The following is a 20372-nucleotide window of genomic DNA, read 5'->3' as shown; positions in this document are numbered from 1 at the left end:
GGGCAGTGATGCGGCAGCAGCTTACATGACTGTAGAAATACACATGGGGCAGTGATGGGGCAGCAGCTTACATGACTGCAGAAATGCACATGTGGGGGCAGTGATGCGGCAGCAGCTTACATGACTGCAGAAATACACATGTGGGTTCAGTGGTGCAGCAGCAGCTTACATGACTGCAGTGATGCGGCAGCAGCTTACATGACTGCAGAAATGCACATGTGGGGGCAGTGATGCGGCAGCAGCTTACATGACTGTAGAAATACACATGGGGCAGTGATGCGGCAGCAGTTTACATGACTGGAGAAATACACATGTGGGGGCAGTGATGCGACAGCAGCTTACATGACTGTAGAAATGCACATGTGGGGGCAGTGATGCGGCAGCAGCTTACATGACTGTAGAAATACACATGGGGCAGTGATGGGGCAGCAGCTTACATGACTGCAGAAATGCACATGTGGGGGCAGTGATGCGGCAGCAGCTTACATGACTGCAGAAATACACATGTGGGTTCAGTGGTGCAGCAGCAGCTTACATGACTGCAGAAATGCACATGTGGGGGCAGTGATGCGGCAGCAGCTTACATGACTAGAGAAATGCACATGTGGGAGCAGTGATGCGACAGCAGCTTACATGACTGGAGAAATACACATGGGGCAGTGATGGGGCAGCAGCTTACATGGCTGGAGAAATACACATGTGGGAGCAGTGATGTGACAGCAGCTTACATGACTGGAGAAATACACATGGGGCAGTGATGCGACAGCAGCTTACATGACTGTAGAAATGCACATGTGGGGGCAGTGATGCGGCAGCAGCTTACATGACTGTAGAAATACACATGGGGCAGTGATGCGGCAGCAGCTTACATGACTGGAGAAATACACATGTGGGGGCAGTGATGGGGCAGCAGCTTACATGACTGGAGAAATGCACATGTGGGGGCAGTGATGGGGCAGCAGCTTACATGACTGCAGAAATACACGTGGGGCAGTGGTGCAGCAGCTTACATGACTGGAGAAATACACATGTGGGGGCAGTGATGGGGCAGCAGCTTACATGACTGCAGAAATACACGTGGGGCAGTGGTGCAGCAGCTTACATGACTGGAGAAATACACATGTGGGGGCAGTGATGGGGCAGCAGCTTACATGGCTGGAGAAATACACATGTGGGAGCAGTGATGGGGCAGCAGCTTACATGACTGGAGAAATACACATGTGGGGGCAGTGATGGGGCAGCAGCTTACATGACTGCAGAAATACACGTGGGGCAGTGGTGCAGCAGCAGCTTACATGACTGCAGAAATGCACATGTGGGGGCAGTGATGCGGCAGCAGCTTACATGACTGCAGAAATGAACATGTGGGGGCAGTGGTGCAGTAGCAGCTTACATGACTGCAGAAATGCACATGTGGGGGCAGTGATGCGGCAGCAGCTTACATGACTGCAGAAATACACATGTGGGGGCAGTGATGCGGCAGCAGCTTACATGACTGCAGAAATGCACATGTGGGGACAGTGGTGCAGCAGCAGCTTACATGACTGCAGAAATGCACATGTGGGGGCAGTGATGCGGCAGCAGCTTACATGACTGCAGAAATACACATGGGGCAGTGATGGGGCAGCAGCTTACATGACTGCAGAAATGCACATGTGGGGGCAGTGATGCGGCAGCAGCTTACATGACTGCAGAAATACACATGTGGGTTCAGTGGTGCAGCAGCAGCTTACATGACTGCAGTGATGCGGCAGCAGCTTACATGACTGCAGAAATGCACATGTGGGGGCAGTGGTGCAGAAGCAGCTTACATGACTGCAGAAATGCACATGTGGGAGCAGTGATGTGACAGCAGCTTACATGACTGGAGAAATACACATGGGGCAGTGATGCGACAGCAGCTTACATGACGTAGAAATGCACATGTGGGGGCAGTGATGCGGCAGCAGCTTACATGACTGTAGAAATACACATGGGGCAGTGATGCGGCAGCAGCTTACATGACTGCAGAAATACACATGTGGGGGCAGTGGTGCAGCAGCAGATTACATGACTGCAGAAATGCACATGTGGGGGCAGTGATGGGGCAGCAGCTTACATGACTGCAGAAATGCACATGTGGGGGCAGTGATGCGGCAGCAGCTTACATGACTGCAGAAATACACGTGGGGTCAGTGGTGCAGCAGCAGCTTACATGACTGCAGAAATGCACATGTGGGGGCAGTGATGCTGCAGCAGCTTACATGACTGCAGAAATGTGACAGATTGTTGCTGTGTGTGACCCTCGGTGCTGCTTATAAAAATACAAATGTTTGAACTGCACTTAACGTAAAAGTTCCAACCTGTTGCCAAACGTCACATGATTGTGTGTACTCCATTATAGAATAGAAATATAAGGAAGCAACGTAGTACTGTTATCTTCTTTACATTCAGTCAACAACAAAGTGACAATGGCTGACAACAACAAAATGGCCGACAGCGGCTGACAACAACAAAATGGCTGACAATTTTCAGGTAAAACTGAATTTCACTTACTGGTAAAACTTGAACCGGCTTCTTTAACATGCGGATCTCCTGCGGGCAGTAACACGAATGTGTCAGTACAGATTACACTCACGGTTACCAGACCTGTCCTTCGGGGAATGTCTACCAGTAGAATAATGTCTCTGATGCCCGAGCGGCGTCATTCTTCTCTACATAAACGGAGCCCAGAGTAACTTAGATGATGTACCTGAGGCAGCGCCCAGACTTGTACTCAGACCACATGAGACCAAGGGGGAGGTGTATCAAATATTGGAGAGAGATAAAGTACCAACCAATCAGCATGGAACATGGCAGTTAGGAGCTGATTGGCTGGTGCTTTATTTCTCTTCAAGGCTTAGTACATAGACTCCTTTGTCTCTCTCCACTTTATCACTTATCACTGAAGTGCCCTACTTCCGGTTCTCACAGACTGTAGGGCTTAGTAAATGGTGACCGGTGGTGTCTTTCGTCTTGGCATCGGGCCCTGTATTCCTGGGCCCCCATCACCACCATGACAGACTATGTTCTAATAGGTCCAGCCGACAAAATGTCCTCCCCTCTATAACAGGTTATGAGGCTGAAGGGTCAGAGGTCAGAGGCCACCAGTCATGCTCATGTGAGGAATATTCTCAGATTCAATAAGTAGATTAATCCGCGCATCCGCCATTCCGCTATTCTGCAGATAATACGTCTACAGGCCACAGATATCCGCGCATCCGCCATTCCGCTATTCTGCAGATAATACGTCTACAGGCCACAGATATCCGCGCATCCGCCATTCCGCTATTCTGCAGATAATACGTCTACAGACCACAGATATCCGTGCATCCGCCATTCCGCTATTCTGCAGATAATACGTCTACAGGCCACAGATATCTGTTCCTTACCTGGAAATGTGGACTGAAATGTTTATCTTCATTCACAATCCCGATTTCTTTTCCATCCCGGACTATTGTGGTGGTCACTCTCCGCCCGGATAAATGTGTGTGTAGCTGAGAGGCGAAGATGTAGATCCCGTCCAGGGGAAGAGCCTGCAACACAAAAACCATCCGCTACCTACAGAGCCTGGTGAGGGTGTCAGAGAAACGCGTCAGGTGGAGACACCTATTAATGGCTGCGGTGAGGGACTGGGATATTATCACCCAGATAACGGGTGTCTGACATGTACGCGCCAAATGTACGCCCCTCATTACTGCCCCATAGCCACCCCAATTTGATGGTACTTCTCCGCCAAATGAGGATAAGTGATCCTCGAATCCATAGGCTGGAGGTAACAACTGTGGTGGAGCTACGGGCAGATTCCGAGGCGTCACTAAGAGCTACAGGCAGATTCCGAGGCATTGCTAAGAGCTACAGGCAGATTCCGAGGCGTCACTAAGAGCTACAGGCAGATTCCGAGGCATTGCTAAGAGCTACAGGCAGATTCCGAGGCATTGCTAAGAGCTACAGGCAGATTCCGAGGCATTGCTAAGAGCTACAGGCAGATTTTGAGGCATTGCTAAGAGGTACAGGCAAATTCAGAGGCGTCGCTAAGAGCTACGGGCATATTCCAAGGCGTCACTAAGAGCTACGGGCAGATTCCGAGGCGTCACTAACAGCTACGGGCATATTCCAAAGCATCACTAAGAGCTACGGGCAGATTCCGAGGCATTGCTAAGAGCTACAGGCAGATTCCGAGGCATCGCTAAAGGCTTCGGGCAGATTCTGAGGCATTGCTAAGAGGTACGGGCAGATGCTGAGGCGTCACTGACAGCTACAGGCAGATTCAGAGGCGTCATTAAGAGCTACGGGCAGATTCCGAGGTATCGCTAAGAGCTACGGGCAGATTCCGAGGTATCGCTAAGAGCTACGGGCAGATTCCGAGGCGTCGCTAAGAGCTACAGGCAGGTTCCGAGGCGTCGCTAAGAGCTATGGGCAGGTTCTGAGGCATCGCTAAGAGCTACGGCCAAATTCTGAGGCATCGCTAAAAGCTACAGGTAGATTCTGAGGCATCGCTAAAGGCTTCAGGCAGATTCTGAGGCATCGTTAAGAGGTACGGGCAGATTCCGAGGCGTCACCGAGAGCTACGGGCAGATTCCGAGGCATTGCTAAGAGCTACGGGCAGATTCCGAGGCATCGCTAAGAGCTACGGGCAGATTCCGAGGCGTCGCTAAGAGCTACGGGCAGATTCCGAGGCGCCGCTAAGAGCTACGGGCAGATTCCGAGGCATCGCTAAGAGCCACGGGCAAATTCTGAGGGTCACTAAAGGCTACGGGCAGATTCAGAGGCATCACTAAGAGCTACGGGCAGATTCCGAGGTGTTGCTAAAGGCTACGGGCAGATTCCGAGGTGTCGCTAAGGGTTACGGGCAGATTCCGGGGTATCGCTAAGAGCTACGGGCAGATTCCGAGGCGTTGCTAAGAGCTACGGGCAGGTTCCGAGGCGTCGCTAAGAGCTACGGGCAGGTTCCGAGGCGTCGCTAAGAGCTACGGGCAGGTTCCGAGGCATCGCTAAGAGCTATGGGCAGGTTCTGAGGCATCGCTAAGAGCTACGGCCAAATTCTGAGGCATCGCTAAGAGCTACAGGTAGATTCCGAGGCATCGCTAAAGGCTTCGGGCAGATTCTGAGGCATCGCTAAGAGCTACGGGCAGATTCCGAGGCATCGCTAAGTGCTACGGGCAGATTCCGAGGCATCGCTAAGAGCTACGGGCAGATTCCGAGGCATCGCTAAGAGCTACGGGCAGATTCCGAGGCATCGCTAAGAGCTACGGGCAGATTCCGAGGCATCGCTAAGAGCTACGGGCAGATTCCGAGGCATCACTAAGAGCTACGGGCAGATTCCGAGGTGCCGCTAAGAGCTACGGGCAGATTCCGAGGCATCGCTAAGAGCCACGGGCAAATTCTGAGGCGTCACTAAAGGCTACGGGCAGATTCAGAGGCATCACTAAGAGCTACGGGCAGATTCCGAGGTGTTGCTAAAGGCTACGGGCAGATTCCGAGGTGTCGCTAAGGGTTACGGGCAGATTCCGAGGTGTCACTAAGAGCTACGGGCAGATACCGAGGCGTCGCTAAGAGCTACAGGCAGATTCCGAGGCATCGCTAAGAGCTACGTGCAGATTCCGAGGCGCGGCTAAGAGCTATGGGCAGATTCCGAGGCGTCGCTAAGAGCAACAGGACAGATTCCGAGGCGTCGCTAATAGCTATGGGCAGATTCCAAGGCATCGCTAAGAGCTATGGGGCAGATTCCGAGGCATCGCTAAGAGCTATGGGGCAGATTCCGAGGCGTTGCTAAGAGCTACGGGCAGATTCCGAGGCGTCGCTAAGAGCTATAGGCAGATTCCAAGGCATCGCTAAGAGCTACGGGGCAGATTCCGAGGCGTTGCTAAGAGCTACGGGCAGATTCCGGGGCGTCGCTAAGAGCTATGGGTAGATTCCGAGGCGTCGCTAAGAGCTACGGGGCAGATTCCGAGGCATCGCTAAGAGCTACGGGCAGATTGCGAGGCGTTGCTAAGAGCTACGGGCAGATTCCGAGGCGTTGCTAAGAGCTACGGGCAGATTCCGAGGCGCCGCTAAGAGCCACGGGCAAATTCTGAGGCATCACTAAAGGCTAAGGGCAGATTCAGAGGCATCACTAAGAGCTACGGGCAGATTCCGAGGTGTTGCTAAAGGCTACGGGCAGATTCCGAGGTGTCGCTAAGGGTTACGGGCAGATTCCAAGGTGTCACTAAGAGCTACGGGCAGATACCGAGGCGTCGCTAAGAGCTACGGGCAGCTTCCGAGGCATTATTGTGGTGGTCACTCTCCGCCCGGATAAATGTGTGTGTAGCTGAGAGGCGAAGATGTAGATCCCGTCCAGGGGAAGAGCCTGCAACACAAAAACCATCCGCTACCTACAGAGCCTGGTGAGGATGTCAGAGAAACGTGTCAGGTGGAGACACCTATTAATGGCTGCGGTGAGGGATTGGGATATTATCACCCAGATAACGGGTGTCTGACATGTACGCGCCAAATGTACGCCCCTCATTACTGCCCCATAGCAACCCCAATTTGATGGTACTTCTCCGCCAAATGAGGATAAGTGATCCTCGAATCCATAGGCTGGAGGTAACAACTGTGGTGGAGCTACGGGCAGATTCCGAGGCGTCACTAAGAGCTACAGGCAGATTCCGAGGCATTGCTAAGAGCTACAGGCAGATTCCGAGGCATTGCTAAGAGCTACAGGCAGATTCCGAGGCATCGCTAAAGGCTTCGGGCAGATTTTGAGGCATTGCTAAGAGGTACAGGCAGATTCAGAGGCATCACTAAGAGCTACGGGCAGATTCCGAGGTGTTGCTAAAGGCTACGGGCAGATTCCGAGGTGTCGCTAAGGGTTACGGGCAGATTCCGAGGTGTCACTAAGAGCTACGGGCAGATACCGAGGCGTCGCTAAGAGCTACGGGCAGATTCCGAGGCATCGCTAAGAGCTACATGCAGATTCCGAGGCGTTGCTAAGAGCTATGGGCAGATTCCGAGGCGTCGCTAAGAGCAACAGGATAGATTCCGAGGCGTCGCTAAGAGCTATGGGCAGATTCCAAGGCATCGCTAACAGCTACGGGGCAGATTCCGAGGCGTTGCTAAGAGCTACAGGCAGATTCTGAGGCGTCGCTAAGAGCTACAGGCAGATTCCGAGGCGTCGCTAAGAGCTACGGGGCAGATTCCGAGGCATCGCTAAGAGCTACGGGCAGATTGCGAGGCGTTGCTAAGAGCTACGGGCAGATTCCGAGGCGCCGCTAAGAGCCGCGGGCAAATTCTGAGGCATCACTAAAGGCTACGGGCAGATTCAGAGGCATCACTAAGAGCTACGGGCAGATTCCGAGGTGTTGCTTAAGGCTACGGGCAGATTCCGAGGTGTCGCTAAGGGTTACGGGCAGATTCCGAGGTGTCACTAAGAGCTATGGGCAGATTCCGAGGCGTCGTTTAGAGCAACAGGATAGATTCCGAGGCGTCGCTAAGAGCTATGGGCAGATTCCAAGGCATCGCTAACAGCTACGGGGCAGATTCCGAGGCATTGCTAAGAGCTACAGGCAGATTCCGGGGCGTCGCTAAGAGCTACGGGTTAGATTCCAAGGCATTGCTAAGAGCTACGGGCAGATTGCGAGGCGTGCGCTGATGCAGAGCTATGGGCCTGATTCCGAGGCGTGCGCTGATGCAGAGCTCTGGGCCTGATTCCGAGGCGTGCGCTGATGCAGAGCTCTGGGCCTGATTCCGAGGCGTGCGCTGATGCAGAGCTCTGGGCCTGATTCCGAGGCGTGCGCTGATGCAGAGCTCTGGGCCTGATTCCGAGGCGTGCGCTGATGCAGAGCTATGGGCCTGATTCCGAGGCGTGCGCTGATGCAGAGCTATGGGCCTGATTCCGAGGCGTGCGCTGATGCAGAGCTATGGGCCTGATTCCGAGGCGTGCGCTGATGCAGAGCTATGGGCCTGATTCCGAGGCGTGCGCTGATGCAGAGCTCTGGGCCTGATTCCGAGGCGTGCGCTGATGCAGAGCTCTGGGCCTGATTCCGAGGCGTGCGCTGATGCAGAGCTCTGGGCCTGATTCCGAGGCGTGCGCTGATGCAGAGCTCTGGGCCTGATTCCGAGGCGTGCGCTGATGCAGAGCTCTGGGCCTGATTCCGAGGCGTGCGCTGATGCAGAGCTATGGGCCTGATTCCGAGGCGTGCGCTGATGCAGAGCTCTGGGCCTGATTCCGAGGCGTGCGCTGATGCAGAGCTATGGGCCTGATTCCGAGGCGTGCGCTGATGCAGAGCTATGGGCCTGATTCCGAGGCGTGCGCTGATGCAGAGCTCTGGGCCTGATTCCGAGGCGTGCGCTGATGCAGAGCTATGGGCCTGATTCCAAGGCGTGCGCTGATGCAGAGCTATGGGCCTGATTCCGAGGCGTGCGCTGATGCAGTCACACCTGAGATTCCATGCGTAGATACGGTGTGGAAATATGCGAATGTCTCAGCCGGCAGGACTTGTATTGAGACCCCGCAGGCGGCATCACAGATCCAGGAAGACGTAGTATTAGCCGCAGATCATTAGAGCATCGCACTCTATGGTCGTGTAGAATGAGCGTCGGAGCCATGTTTTCTGTGTACGGGATCGCAGTCACAGGCTGAGACACGCCAGCGCCACCATGTTTTCTGTGTACGGGATCGCAGTCACAGGCTGAGACACGCCAGCGCCACCATGTTTTCTGTGTACGGGATCGCAGTCACAGGCTGAGACACGCCAGCGCCACCATGTTTTCTGTGTACGGGAGCGCAGTCACAGGATGAGACACGCCAGCGCCACCATGTTTTCTGTGTACGGGATCGCAGTCACAGGCTGAGACACGCCAGCGCCACCATGTTTTCTGTGTACGGGAGCGCAGTCACAGGATGAGACACGCCAGCGCCACCATGTTTTCTGTGTACGGGAGCGCAGTCACAGGCTGAGACACGCCAGCGCCACCATGTTTTCTGTGTACGGGATCGCAGTCACAGGCTGAGACACGCCAGCGCCACCATGTTTTCTGTGTACGGGAGCGCAGTCACAGGATGAGACACGCCAGCGCCACCTTGTTTTCTGTGTACGGGATCGCAGTCACAGGCTGAGACACGCCAGCGCCACCATGTTTTCTGTGTATGGGATCGCAGTCACAGGCTGAGACACGCCAGCGCCACCATGTTTTCTGTGTACGGGATCGCAGTCACAGGCTGAGACACGCCAGCGCCACCATGTTTTCTGTGTACGGGATCGCAGTCACAGGCTGAGACACGCCAGCGCCACCATGTTTTCTGTGTACGGGAGCGCCACCATGTTTTCTGTGTACGGGAGCGCAGTCACAGGCAGAGACATGCCAGCGTTTCGCCCCCAGTCCCCTTTACCTCTCAGAAACCGGTCCCTGCCTGCCAGTCACTGTGCGAATAAATCCTCTCGGGGACCGACATCGCTAGTGAATCGCCGCACATGTGCAGCGTGACTGACGCACACGCAATCGCCCGATAAACTCCATAAATATCAGCATTGCGTACAACTCTGAAACAGGCCTTACACCTCCAGGCTTATGCTGCCTGTCTCTGTTTGGCAGAGCATGCTGGGGCTTGTAGTACCACCACAGCTGGGCCGCCACAGGATGCCTAATAGCAGTTTGATTGTGAAACCAGGCGACTTGTGACGACATCTCATACACTCTTATTCCGCCTGAGACACCTGACTATAATTATGAGCTTAAACCAGGGAGAAAAAAATCCTGAAACGTGTTTTCTCCTCCGCGCCTCAATAATTAATGCCTCATCTAAATGTCTCTTCTGCATGAGAGGACTAGGTGGGACGGCGGAGACGACAGGGGGACATGGAAGCTGTCTTCCCAGAATATAACTGTGGGACAGAACAAAGACTCATAGAGATGACCCGTAGGCTGTCAGCTGGTGGGGAACTATAAGTCCCAGCACAGCCTGCATGCACGAAGCAGGTGAGCGGTGGCCCTTTCATGGGTCCCGGTGAGATCACGATATGCTATATATATATATATATATGGGGGGGGGGGGAGATGTGCTGCTCCGCAGGCCGTGTCCCGGTCACTCAGGTCCAGCGAGGAGGCATTGCACTGAGGTAATTGCAGCTGGAATAGTGACTGAGGCTCTCTGGTCCCAGGTGTCACTATAGCAGGAATTAGTGACAAGTCAGCGCAGGTCCCAGCGCCCGTGTCACAGGCGCCACGCCGCACTTCCAGCCCCTGTGAATAATTCATGGTCACTTCCAGTTTACCTTGAGAACCAGGCGCCACGTTACAGTTAGGATGTGATGCCGGTCTCTCTCCTGCAAAGGGGCGATGATGAGGTCACAGGGGCTTCTCTCAGGCGCCTCTATGAGGTATCAGGGTAATGAGGCACCAGAGGGGTTGTGTCACCAGGGGAAGGCTGCCCAGTTAATAACGGTCCCCCAAGATTAGGTAACGGGTAATTGGAGCCAGGATGTGCGCAGGGTTGTTATCCGAGGCACAGACACACAATGCTGCTACAGCTGCATAAGACGTCCCGCTGGGGGTACAGAAAGCTACAACCAGGACACCCCTAACAGCGCAGCGTCCACCGCGGCAGGTTTCCTCATAAATCCCATACGACCACATGGCGCCTGGTTTATGCGTCTGGAAGACGTTTATTGCTGGAGCAAAGCAGCGCCAGACACCGACGCTCGTCCTGGCGCAGGGAGCAATACCCCAGGCCTCACAGTCGCTGCCGTATTGGCGCTAATCCATGACAGCCGGGGGGAATCCGCCAAAGGAGGACCAGCTGCAGAGAAATGGCGCCTGAGACCATGTTTCTTATTGGGGAGTGAGCATTTGGGGTCTATTTATTAAAACTGAAATACTGTACATGCCCCGAGACCTAACACTAACATACTAACACTATTCGTGGCAGCGCGGATGGTGTAGTGGTTAGCATTACTGCCTCACAGCACTGAGGTCATGGGTCAGATTCCCACTACAGCTCTAACTGTGTGGAGTTTGTATGTTCTCCCTGTACTTGCGTGGGTTTCTTCCGGGTACTCCGGTTTCCTCCCACAATCCAAAAATATACAGGTAGGTTAATTGGCTCCCAACAAAATTACCCCTAGAGTGTATGTGTGTGTGTGTACATGTGATAGACTGGATGGGACTAGTGGTTCTTATCTGACGTCACATTTTCTATAGAGTTTGATAAATAGGACAACTGAAACGTGCCCCACACATTGTATGGGTATGGCAGTGTGCGGTGATATGTCGGAGATGTATGCGATATTTCTGGCGCTATATGCTTAATGAATAGTATTTTGTTGTCATTTAGGGCCTATTCATGAAGCAGTGAAAAGTGTGGAGAAGTGAATCAGTGGAGAAGTTGCCCACGGCAACCAATCAGCTGCTCTGTATTTTTTTATAATATACAAATTATAAATGTTACATCAAAGCTGATTGGTCGCCATGGGCAACTTCACCACCGTCTCACTTCTCCACACTTTTCACTGCTTCATGAATAGACCCCTTAGTGGCCATCATCTTTTTGGCGCGAATGATGGGGCAGACGGGTGTGAGACATAGGGCAATGCTCTGCGATCAAACAACGCCACCCTTTGCCCCTGAGCATGCACTACTTTATTTCCTGACCCCAGGGCGTTGCAGAGTAACCCTCTCACGCCCGGGGGTTTATTTACTAATATTCGTGTTTTAGCCGTTTTTAAGGGTGTTTGAACTTGAATGGTATCGGGTGCATTTTACTGCAACTTTTTGAATCCTGATACGATCATTTACTAAGCTGCCGAGTTTTCCTCATTCGTCTTTTCCGATGTTGATGTGATTCGTAATATCAGGCAGTGTTTTACGGGAGTGATGAGTAAAACACTGCCTGACAGAACACAAGGAATCCCGGCCGGATCTGTGAGATCCGCGCAGGGCTTCATTGTGTACCTTAAAAAGGTGTTTAAAGTGTTACAAATTCAGAAAAAAATTGTGTGGGGTCCCCCCTCCTAAGCATAACCAGCCTCGGGCTCTTTGAGTCGATCCTGGTTGAAAAAATATGGGGGAAAAATTGACTGGGGATCCCCCATATTTTAACAACCAGCACCGGGCTCTGCGCCCGGTCCTGGTTCAAAAAATATGGGGGACAAAAAGCGTAGGGGTCCCCCGTATTTTTTGAACCAGCACCGGGCTCCACTAGTCAGAGAGATAATGCCACAGCCGGGGGACACTTTTATATAGGTCCCTGCGGCCCTGGCATTAAAACACTAACTAGTCACCACTGGCCGGGGTACCCTGGAGGAGTGTCATGGGGTCCGCCCCTCTCCAGCCACCCAAGGGCCAGGGGTGAAGCCCGAGGCTGCCCCCCCCCCCCCCCCCCATCCAAGGGCGGCGGATGGAGGGCTGATAGCCAAGTGATAGCCAAGTGTAAAAATAAGAATATTGTTTTTTGTAGCAGTACTACAAGTCCCAGCATGCGGTGGAAGAACGGGCTCGCTGGTACCTGTAGTACTACTGCAAAAAAAATACCCAACAAAAAACAGGACACACACACCGTGACAGTAAAACTTTATTACATACATGCACACCTACATACACACATACTTACCTATGTTCACACGAGGCTCGCTCCACTTCTCCATGTCGAATCCTCGGGGTACCTGTGAATAAAATTATACTCACATAATCCAGTGTAGCTTGTGTCCTGTTTGTAATCCACATACTTGGCAAAAAAACAAACCAAAAAACCCGATCCACGCACTGAAAGGGGGACCCCCCGTGACTCCTGTCAAAGAGGGTCCGTTCAGCCAATCAGGGAGCGCCACGTCATGGCACTCCCCTGATTGGCTGTGCGCTCCTGAACTGACAGTCAGTATGCGCACTGAAGATACAATGTAGCGCATAGGCGCTACATTGTATCCAATGGTGGGAACTTTGTGGTCAGCGGTTAAGGTTACTCGCGGTCAACCGCTGACCGCAAAGTTCCCTGATTGGCTGAACGGACCCTCTTTGACAGGAGTCACGGGGGGTCCCGCCAGTCGGGGAAAGGGGTCCCATGTGTAAACATGGGACCCCTTTCAGTGCGTGGATCGGGTTTTTCGGTTTGTTTTTTTGCCAAGTATGTGGATTACAAACAGGACACAAGCTACACTGGATTATGTGAGTATAATTTTATTCACAGGTACCCCGAGGATTCGACATGGAGAAGTGGAGCGAGCCTCGTGTGAACATAGGTAAGTATGTGTGTATGTAGGTGTGCATGTATGTAATAAAGTTTTACTGTCACGGTGTGTGTGTTCTGTTTTTTGTTGGGTATTTTTTTTGCAGTAGTACTACAGGTACCAGCGAGCCCGTTCTTCCACCGCATGCTGGTACTTGTGGTTCTGCAAGTACCAGCTTGCGGGGGAGGCTTGCTGGGACTTGTAGTACTGCTACAAAAAACAATATTCTTATTTTTACACTTGGCTATCAGCCCCCCATCCGCCGCCCTTGGATGGGGGGGACAGCCTCGGGCTTAACCCCTGGCCCTTGGGTGGCTGGAGGGGGGACCCCTTGATTTAAGGGGTCCCCACTCCAACAGGGTACCCCGGCCAGAGGTGACTAGTTAGTGATTTAATGTCAGGGCCGCAGGGACCTATATAAAAGTGTCCCCCGGCTGTGGCATTATTTCTCTGACTATTGGAGCCCGGTGCTGGTTCAAAAAATACGGGGGACCCCTACGCTTTTTGTCCCCTGTATTTTTTGCACCAGGACCAGGCGCAGAGACCGGTGCTGGTTGATGAAATATGGGGGAACCCCTGTCAATTTTTCCCCCATATTTTTTCAACCAGGACCGGCTCAAAGAGCCCGAGGCTGGTTGTGCTTAGGAGGGGGGACCCCACGCAATTTTTTTTACAAGTTTTTACAGTAAACAGACCCTTTCCCATAGATAATCATGCACAGATCTCACTGATCCGTGCATGGTTATCCAAACTCGACTGGAAAAAGCAGGTCTGGTTTTATTGCTGCTTTTATTAACCAATCGAAAAAAAAACACCCGCACTTGAGCACTCAGAAACTAACACCCAAATACGAATGAATAGTGAATACCCGTATTGTATGAAATAACAGCCGCGTTTGACCGATGGTCTATTCATTCGTATTTCTGAACGTTGTCATTCAAACCATTACGAATAGTCCAAACACTGCCGAGATTGGTGCTTAGTGAATTCCCGGATTGGGACTTAGAAAAAAAAAACACAAATCGGGCAAACTCGATTTTTCAGTAAATATTGGCCCCGGTGTGCGGTTACAGGTACGGATCTGCATCAGAGCGCTGTCTGACAGTAACACCTGGCAGTCGATCTGCTGGAACGCAAAGAAAACTAAAATCTATGAAAGGGAACACAAACTGCAGACATCACAGATTAATCACCGCGCCTGGTGAGTGTACGATCCGCAACCATCCACAAAGTGACAGCAGCGCTCACATGAACATGCAGTGGCAGAAACCATATGTGAGCGGGCGGGGGGGGGGGGGGTTAACCCTTCACACGATGAGCTGGATTATCCAGAGTATAAGTAGGATTCATGAACCGTCTCCATCAGTGGGATAGGAGGGGGATGTGCCGTGGGTGGGGGGGATCTGCATCAGTGGTATAGAAGGGGATGTGCCGTGGGTGGGGGGGGGGGGGGGGGAGACCTGCATCAGTGGTATATGAGGGGATGTGCCGGGGGTGGGGGGGATCTGCATCAGTGGTATAGGAGGGGATGTGCCGCGGGTGGGGGGGATCTGCATCAGTGGTATAGAAGGGGATGTGCCGTGGGTGGGTGGGTGGGGGGGGGGGGGGGGAGACCTGCATCAGTGGTATATGAGGGGATGTGCCGGGGGTGGGGGAGCTGCATCAGTGGTATATGAGGGGATGTGCCGGGGGTGGGGGGGATCTGCATCAGTGGTATAGGAGGGGATGTGCCGCGGGTGGGGGTGATCTGCATCAGTGGTATAGGAGGGGATGTGCCGGGGGTGGGTGGAGCTGCATCAGTGGTATAGGAGGGGATGTGCCGTGTGGTGGGGGGGGATCTGCATCAGTGGTATAGGAGGGGGTGTGCCGCGGGTGGGGGGTGATCTGCATCAGTGGTATAGGAGGGGATGTGCCGTGGTGTGTGAGGGGATCTACATCAGTGGTATAGGAGGGGATGTGCCGTGGGGTGAGGGGGGACCTGCATCAGTGGTATAGGAGGGGATGTGCTGTGGGGTGGGGGGGATCTGCATCAGTGGTATAGGAGGGGATGTGCCGTGGGGTGGGGGGGGACCTGCATCAGTGGTATAGGAGGGGATCTGCATCAGTGGTATATGAGGGGATGTTTCGGGGTGTGGGGGATCTGCATCAGTGGTATAGGAGGGGATGTGCCGTGGGGCGGGGGGGGGGACCTGCATCAGTGGTATAGGAGGGGATGTGCCGTGGGGTGGGGGGGACCTGCATCAGTGGTATAGGAGGGGATGTGCTGTGGGGTGGGGGGGATCTGCATCAGTGGTATAGGAGGGGATGTGCCGGGGGTGGGGGGGGATCTGCATCAGTGGTATAGGAGGGGATGTGCCGTGGGGTGGGGAGGGACCTGCATCAGTGGTATAGGAGGGGATGTGCCGTGGGGTGGGGGGGATCTGCATCAGTGGTACAGGAGGGGATGTGCCGGGGGTGGGGAGTGACCTGCACCAGTGGTATAGGAGGGGATGTGCCTGGGGTGGGGGGGGATCTGCATCAGTGGTATAGGAGGGGATGTGCCGTGGGGTGGGGAGGGACCTGCATCAGTGGTATAGGAGGGGATGTGCCGTGGGGTGGGGGGGATCTGCATCAGTGGTACAGGAGGGGATGTGCCGGGGGTGGGGAGTGACCTGCATCAGTGGTATAGGAGGGGATGTGCCTGGGGTGGGGGGGGATCTGCATCAGTGGTATAGGCGGGGATGTACCGGGGGTGGGGGGGGATCTTCATCAGTGGTATAGGAGGGGATGTGCCGGGGGTGGGGAGGGGGTTCTGCATCAGTGGTATAGGAGGGGATGTGCCGTGGGGTGGGGGGTTATCTGCATCAGTGGTATAGGAGGGGATGTGGGGTGGGGGGATCTGCATCAGTGGTATAGGAGGGGATGTGCCGGGGGTGGGGGAGCTGCATTAGTGGTATAGGAAAGGATGTGCCGCGGGTGGGGGGGATCTGCATCAGTGGTATAGGAGGGGATCTGCATCAGTGGTATAGGAGGGGATCTGCATCAGTGGTATAGGAGGGGATGTGCTGTGGGGTGGGGGATCTGCATCAGTGGTATAGGAGGGAATGTGCCAGGGGTGGGGTGGGGATCTGCATCATTGGTATAGGAGGGGATGTGCCGTGGGGTGTGGGGGAAATGCATCAGTGGTATAGGAGGGGATGTGCCGTGGGGTGGGGTGGGGTACCTGCATCAGTGGTATAGGAGGGGATCTGCATCAGTGGTATAGGAGGGGATGTGCTGTGGGGTGGGATCTGCATCAGTGGTATAGGAGGGAATGTGCCGGGGGTGGGGTGGGGATCTGCATCATTGGTATAGGAGGGGATGTGCCGTGGGGTGTGGGGGGGATCTGCATCAGTGGTATAGGAGGGGATGTGCCGTGGGGGGGGGGGACCTGCATCAGTGGTATAGGAGGGGAACTGCATCAGTGGTATATGAGGGGATGTGTCGGGGTGTGGGGGATCTGCATCAGTGGTATAGGAGGGGATGTGCCGTGGGGCGGGGGGGGACCTGCATCAGTGGTATAGGAGGGGATGTGCCGGGGGTGGGGGGTGACCTGCATCAGTGGTATAGGAGGGGATGTGCCGGGGGTGGGGGGGGACCTGCATCAGTGGTATAGGAGGGGATGTGCCGGGGGTGGGGGGTGACCTGCATCAGTGGTATAGGAGGGGATGTGCCGGGGGTGGGGGGTGACCTGCATCAGTGGTATAGGAGGGGATGTGCCGGGGGTGGGGGGGATCTGCATCAGTGGTATAGGAGGGGATGTGCCGAGGGTGGGGGGGATCTGCATCAGTGGTATAGGAGGGGATGTGCTGGGGTTCAGGGGGATCTGCATCAGTGGTATAGGAGGGGATGTGCCGGGGGCGGGGGGAGCTGCAGCAGTGGTATAGGAGGGGATGTGCCGAGGGTGGGGGGGATCTGCATCAGTGGTATAGGAGGGGATGTGCCGTGGGGTGGGGGGGGGGACCTGCATCAGTGGTATAGGAGGGGATCTGCATCAGTGGTATAGGAGGGAATGTGCCGGGGGTGGGGTCTGCATCAGTGGTATAGGAGGGGATGTGCCGTGGGGTGGAGTGAGGGCCTGCATCAGTGGTATAGGAGGGGACCTGCATCAATGGTATATGAGGGGATGTGTCGGGGTGTGGGGGGGATCTGCATCAGTGGTATAGGAGGGGATGTGCCGTGGGGTGTGGGGGGATCTGCACCAGTGGTATAGGAAGGGATCTGCATCAGTGGTATAGGAGGGGATGTGCCGTGGGGCGGGGGGGGACCTGAATCAGTGGTATAGGAGGGGATGTGCCGGGGGTGGGGGGTGACCTGCATCAGTGGTATAGGAGGGGATGTGCCGAGGGTGGGGGGGGGTCTGCATCAGTGGTATAGGAGGGGATGTGCCGGGGGTGGGGGGAACTGCATCAGTGGTATAGGAGGGGATGTGCCGGGGGTCGGGGGGATCTGCATCAGTGGTATAGGAGGGGATGTGCCGGGGGTGGAGGGGATCTGCATCAGTGGTATAGGCGGGGATGTGCCGTGGGGTGGGGGGGGGGGGGGACCTGCATCAGTGGTATAGGAGGGGATCTGCATCAGTGGTATATGAGGGGATGTGTCGGGGTGTGGGGGATCTGCATCAGTGGTATAGATGGGGATGTGCCGTGGGGCGGGGGGGGGACCTGCATCAGTGGTATAGGAGGGGATGTGCCGGGGGTGGGGGGTGACCTGCATCAGTGGTATAAGAGGGGATGTGCCGGGGGTGGGGGGGATCTGCATCAGTGGTATAGGAGGGGATGTGCCGTGGGTTGGGGGGACCTGCATCAGTGGTATAGGAGGGGATGTGCCGGGGGTAGGGAGATCTGCATCAGTGGTATAGGAGGGGATGTGCCGCGGGTTTGGGGGGGGATCTGCATCATTGGTATAGGAGGGGATGTGCCGTGGGGTGGGGGGGGGGGGGGGGACCTGCATCAGTGGTATAGGAGGGGATCTGCATCAGTGGTATAGGAGGGGATGTGCCGGGGGTGGGGGTGGATCTGCATCAGTGATATAGGAGGGAATGTGCCGGGGGTGGAGGGGGATCTGCATCAGTGGCAGAGCCGGCCCTAACCAATATGATGCCCTAGGCAAGATTTTGGCTGATGCCCCCTAGCACCACTGCTAGTTCTGCCTCTGACCCTGCACCGCTTTCCCAGCACCATCACCCCCCACCCGTAGCAGTCCTTTTTTTTTTCCTACCCCTTTGTAATTTAAATAAGAACAGTGTGCACATTCGGCGCACAGCCCAAAAAGGGATGTGTTTTTGCTGGCAAGGGGCATGGCCGCACAATAGTACCCCCAATTCAACTTATGCCTCACAATAATGCAACTTTATTCACAATTTATCATACAATAGTGTCCCTTATTCACATTACATCACACAGTAGTACCACTTTACCTTATATACGTTACTCCTCACAGTAGAGCCCCTCATTCACATAACATCACACAGTAGTACCACTTTACCTTATAAATGTTACTCCTCACAGTACTGCCCCACATTCACATTACATCATACTGACTTGCTCCTTATTCACATTACACCACACCGTATTGGTTTTTATTCACATTAGACCACACAGTAGTGCCCTTTCTATACGTTACGCTACACAGTAGAGCACCTTATACTCATAATGCCACACATTGGTAATGCATTTATACACATAATACCACACATAATTTCCCTTACACATATGACACACATTATTAATGCGCTTAAACATTGTCATTGTGGGGGCCAGTACCAGCCCAAAACTGGAGCCACAAGGGGTCAGGGAACTGTAAATCACAAACAAAATTAAATCCCCACCTCTTGGCTTAGGCCACATTCAACCATTCCAAGTCCACTGTGTCTTCTGCACCCATTGAACTAATTGGGAAATGCACCCATGGAAATGAATGGGAAATTTTGTTTTTTGTGCATCTGAAACAAGTGGGCAATCGCCCGTTCCTCCCAGTTCTATAACAATGGCAATTTGCACTTACCGTCTGCGTGCATTTATCTGTACAGTAGCCGGTGAGTACAAAGTCTTTCTGTCGCGGTGGGATAGCCATCACCGGGGTGTACACCAGGCCAAGTTCCATGATCCCAGCATCAAACAGTCTCAGGGATGGGGTGTAATGCAGGCGGATGCCGGACGAGTCTCTCAGACCTATGGAAAGAAGCGGGGAAGAGATAAAACAGTTGAGACCAGAGCAGAGATTGGCCATGATGCTTTGCGGCTAACTCCTATTAGTGTCCGCTCATACAAGTGTTCCGTAGTTATCACCCAATAGGGTCACTGGGGTTGGAAGCTGCTGAGTATGTGCCCCGGGGTATTACTCAGTGCTAGGCGATTAGAGCCAGGTAAATGTGTAAAACGCCTTATTTCCGGGAACTAACCGACACATGGCGATAACATCGCTGGCACAGGATAGGTCACAGAAACCGGCGGAAAGCCTCGCGCCTCGCGCGTCACATGACACCTACATGACACTTGCACTCATGTGAACAACTAATTTTGCGTCAAATGACGCTATTCGGCAGCCATGACCAAAATCTCCGTCATATCGGAAACAATTCCCCGTCTCACGTGCGGCCATAAAAATATAATCAAAACTTTTTTACTTTTAACCACACTCAAAAATATACAATCTATGTGGACTGTCTGTCACTGGAGAAGACGGGGCCGTGGTCCACGCGTGTGCTATACCCCCACAGTGTGGTTGTCCGCAGGTGGAGCAGACTGTCTGTCACTGGTGGAGATGGGGCCGTGGTCCGCGCATGTGTAATACCCCCACAGTGTGGCCGTCTGCAGGTGGAGCAAACTGTCTGTCACTGGAGGAGATGGGGTCGTGGTCCACGCATGTGCAATACCCCCACAGTGTGGCCGTCCGCAGGTAGAGCAGACTGTTTATCACTGGTGGAGATGGGTCCGTGGTCCGCGCATGTGTAATACCCCCACAGTGTGGCCGTCTGCAGGTGGAGCAGACTGTCTGTCACTGGAGGAGATGGGGTCGTGGTCCACGCATGTGCAATACCCCCACAGTGTGGCCGTCCGCAGGTAGAGCAGACTGTTTATCACTGGTGGAGATGGGTCCGTGGTCCGCGCATGTGTAATACCCCCACAGTGT

The 20372-nt window shown here is 54.0% G+C and overlaps 1 protein-coding gene across 2 annotated transcripts in view; it reads right to left on the bottom strand.

Moving 5' to 3' along the window:
- DBH (dopamine beta-hydroxylase) overlaps positions 1-20372 on the bottom strand; it is a 67336-nt gene that overhangs the window by 12476 nt on the left and 34488 nt on the right. Inside the window, exons 6-8 of one of the 2 annotated variants that reach the window (XM_063935843.1) lie at positions 19245-19411; positions 3411-3554; positions 2536-2574 (exon numbers count right to left, since the gene is read on the bottom strand). In XM_063935843.1, the coding sequence (XP_063791913.1) occupies positions 2536-2574; positions 3411-3554; positions 19245-19411 (350 nt within the window). The remainder of the gene's footprint in view (positions 1-2535; positions 2575-3410; positions 3555-19244; positions 19412-20372) is intronic. The other variant, XM_063935842.1, reaches the window with a different exon arrangement.

The sequence above is a fragment of the Pseudophryne corroboree genome, chromosome 8 (assembly GCF_028390025.1).
Source record: "Pseudophryne corroboree isolate aPseCor3 chromosome 8, aPseCor3.hap2, whole genome shotgun sequence".
In the NCBI taxonomy this organism is placed as follows: Eukaryota; Metazoa; Chordata; class Amphibia; order Anura; family Myobatrachidae; genus Pseudophryne; species Pseudophryne corroboree.
This window is presented reverse-complemented; position numbering and strand designations above follow the sequence as displayed.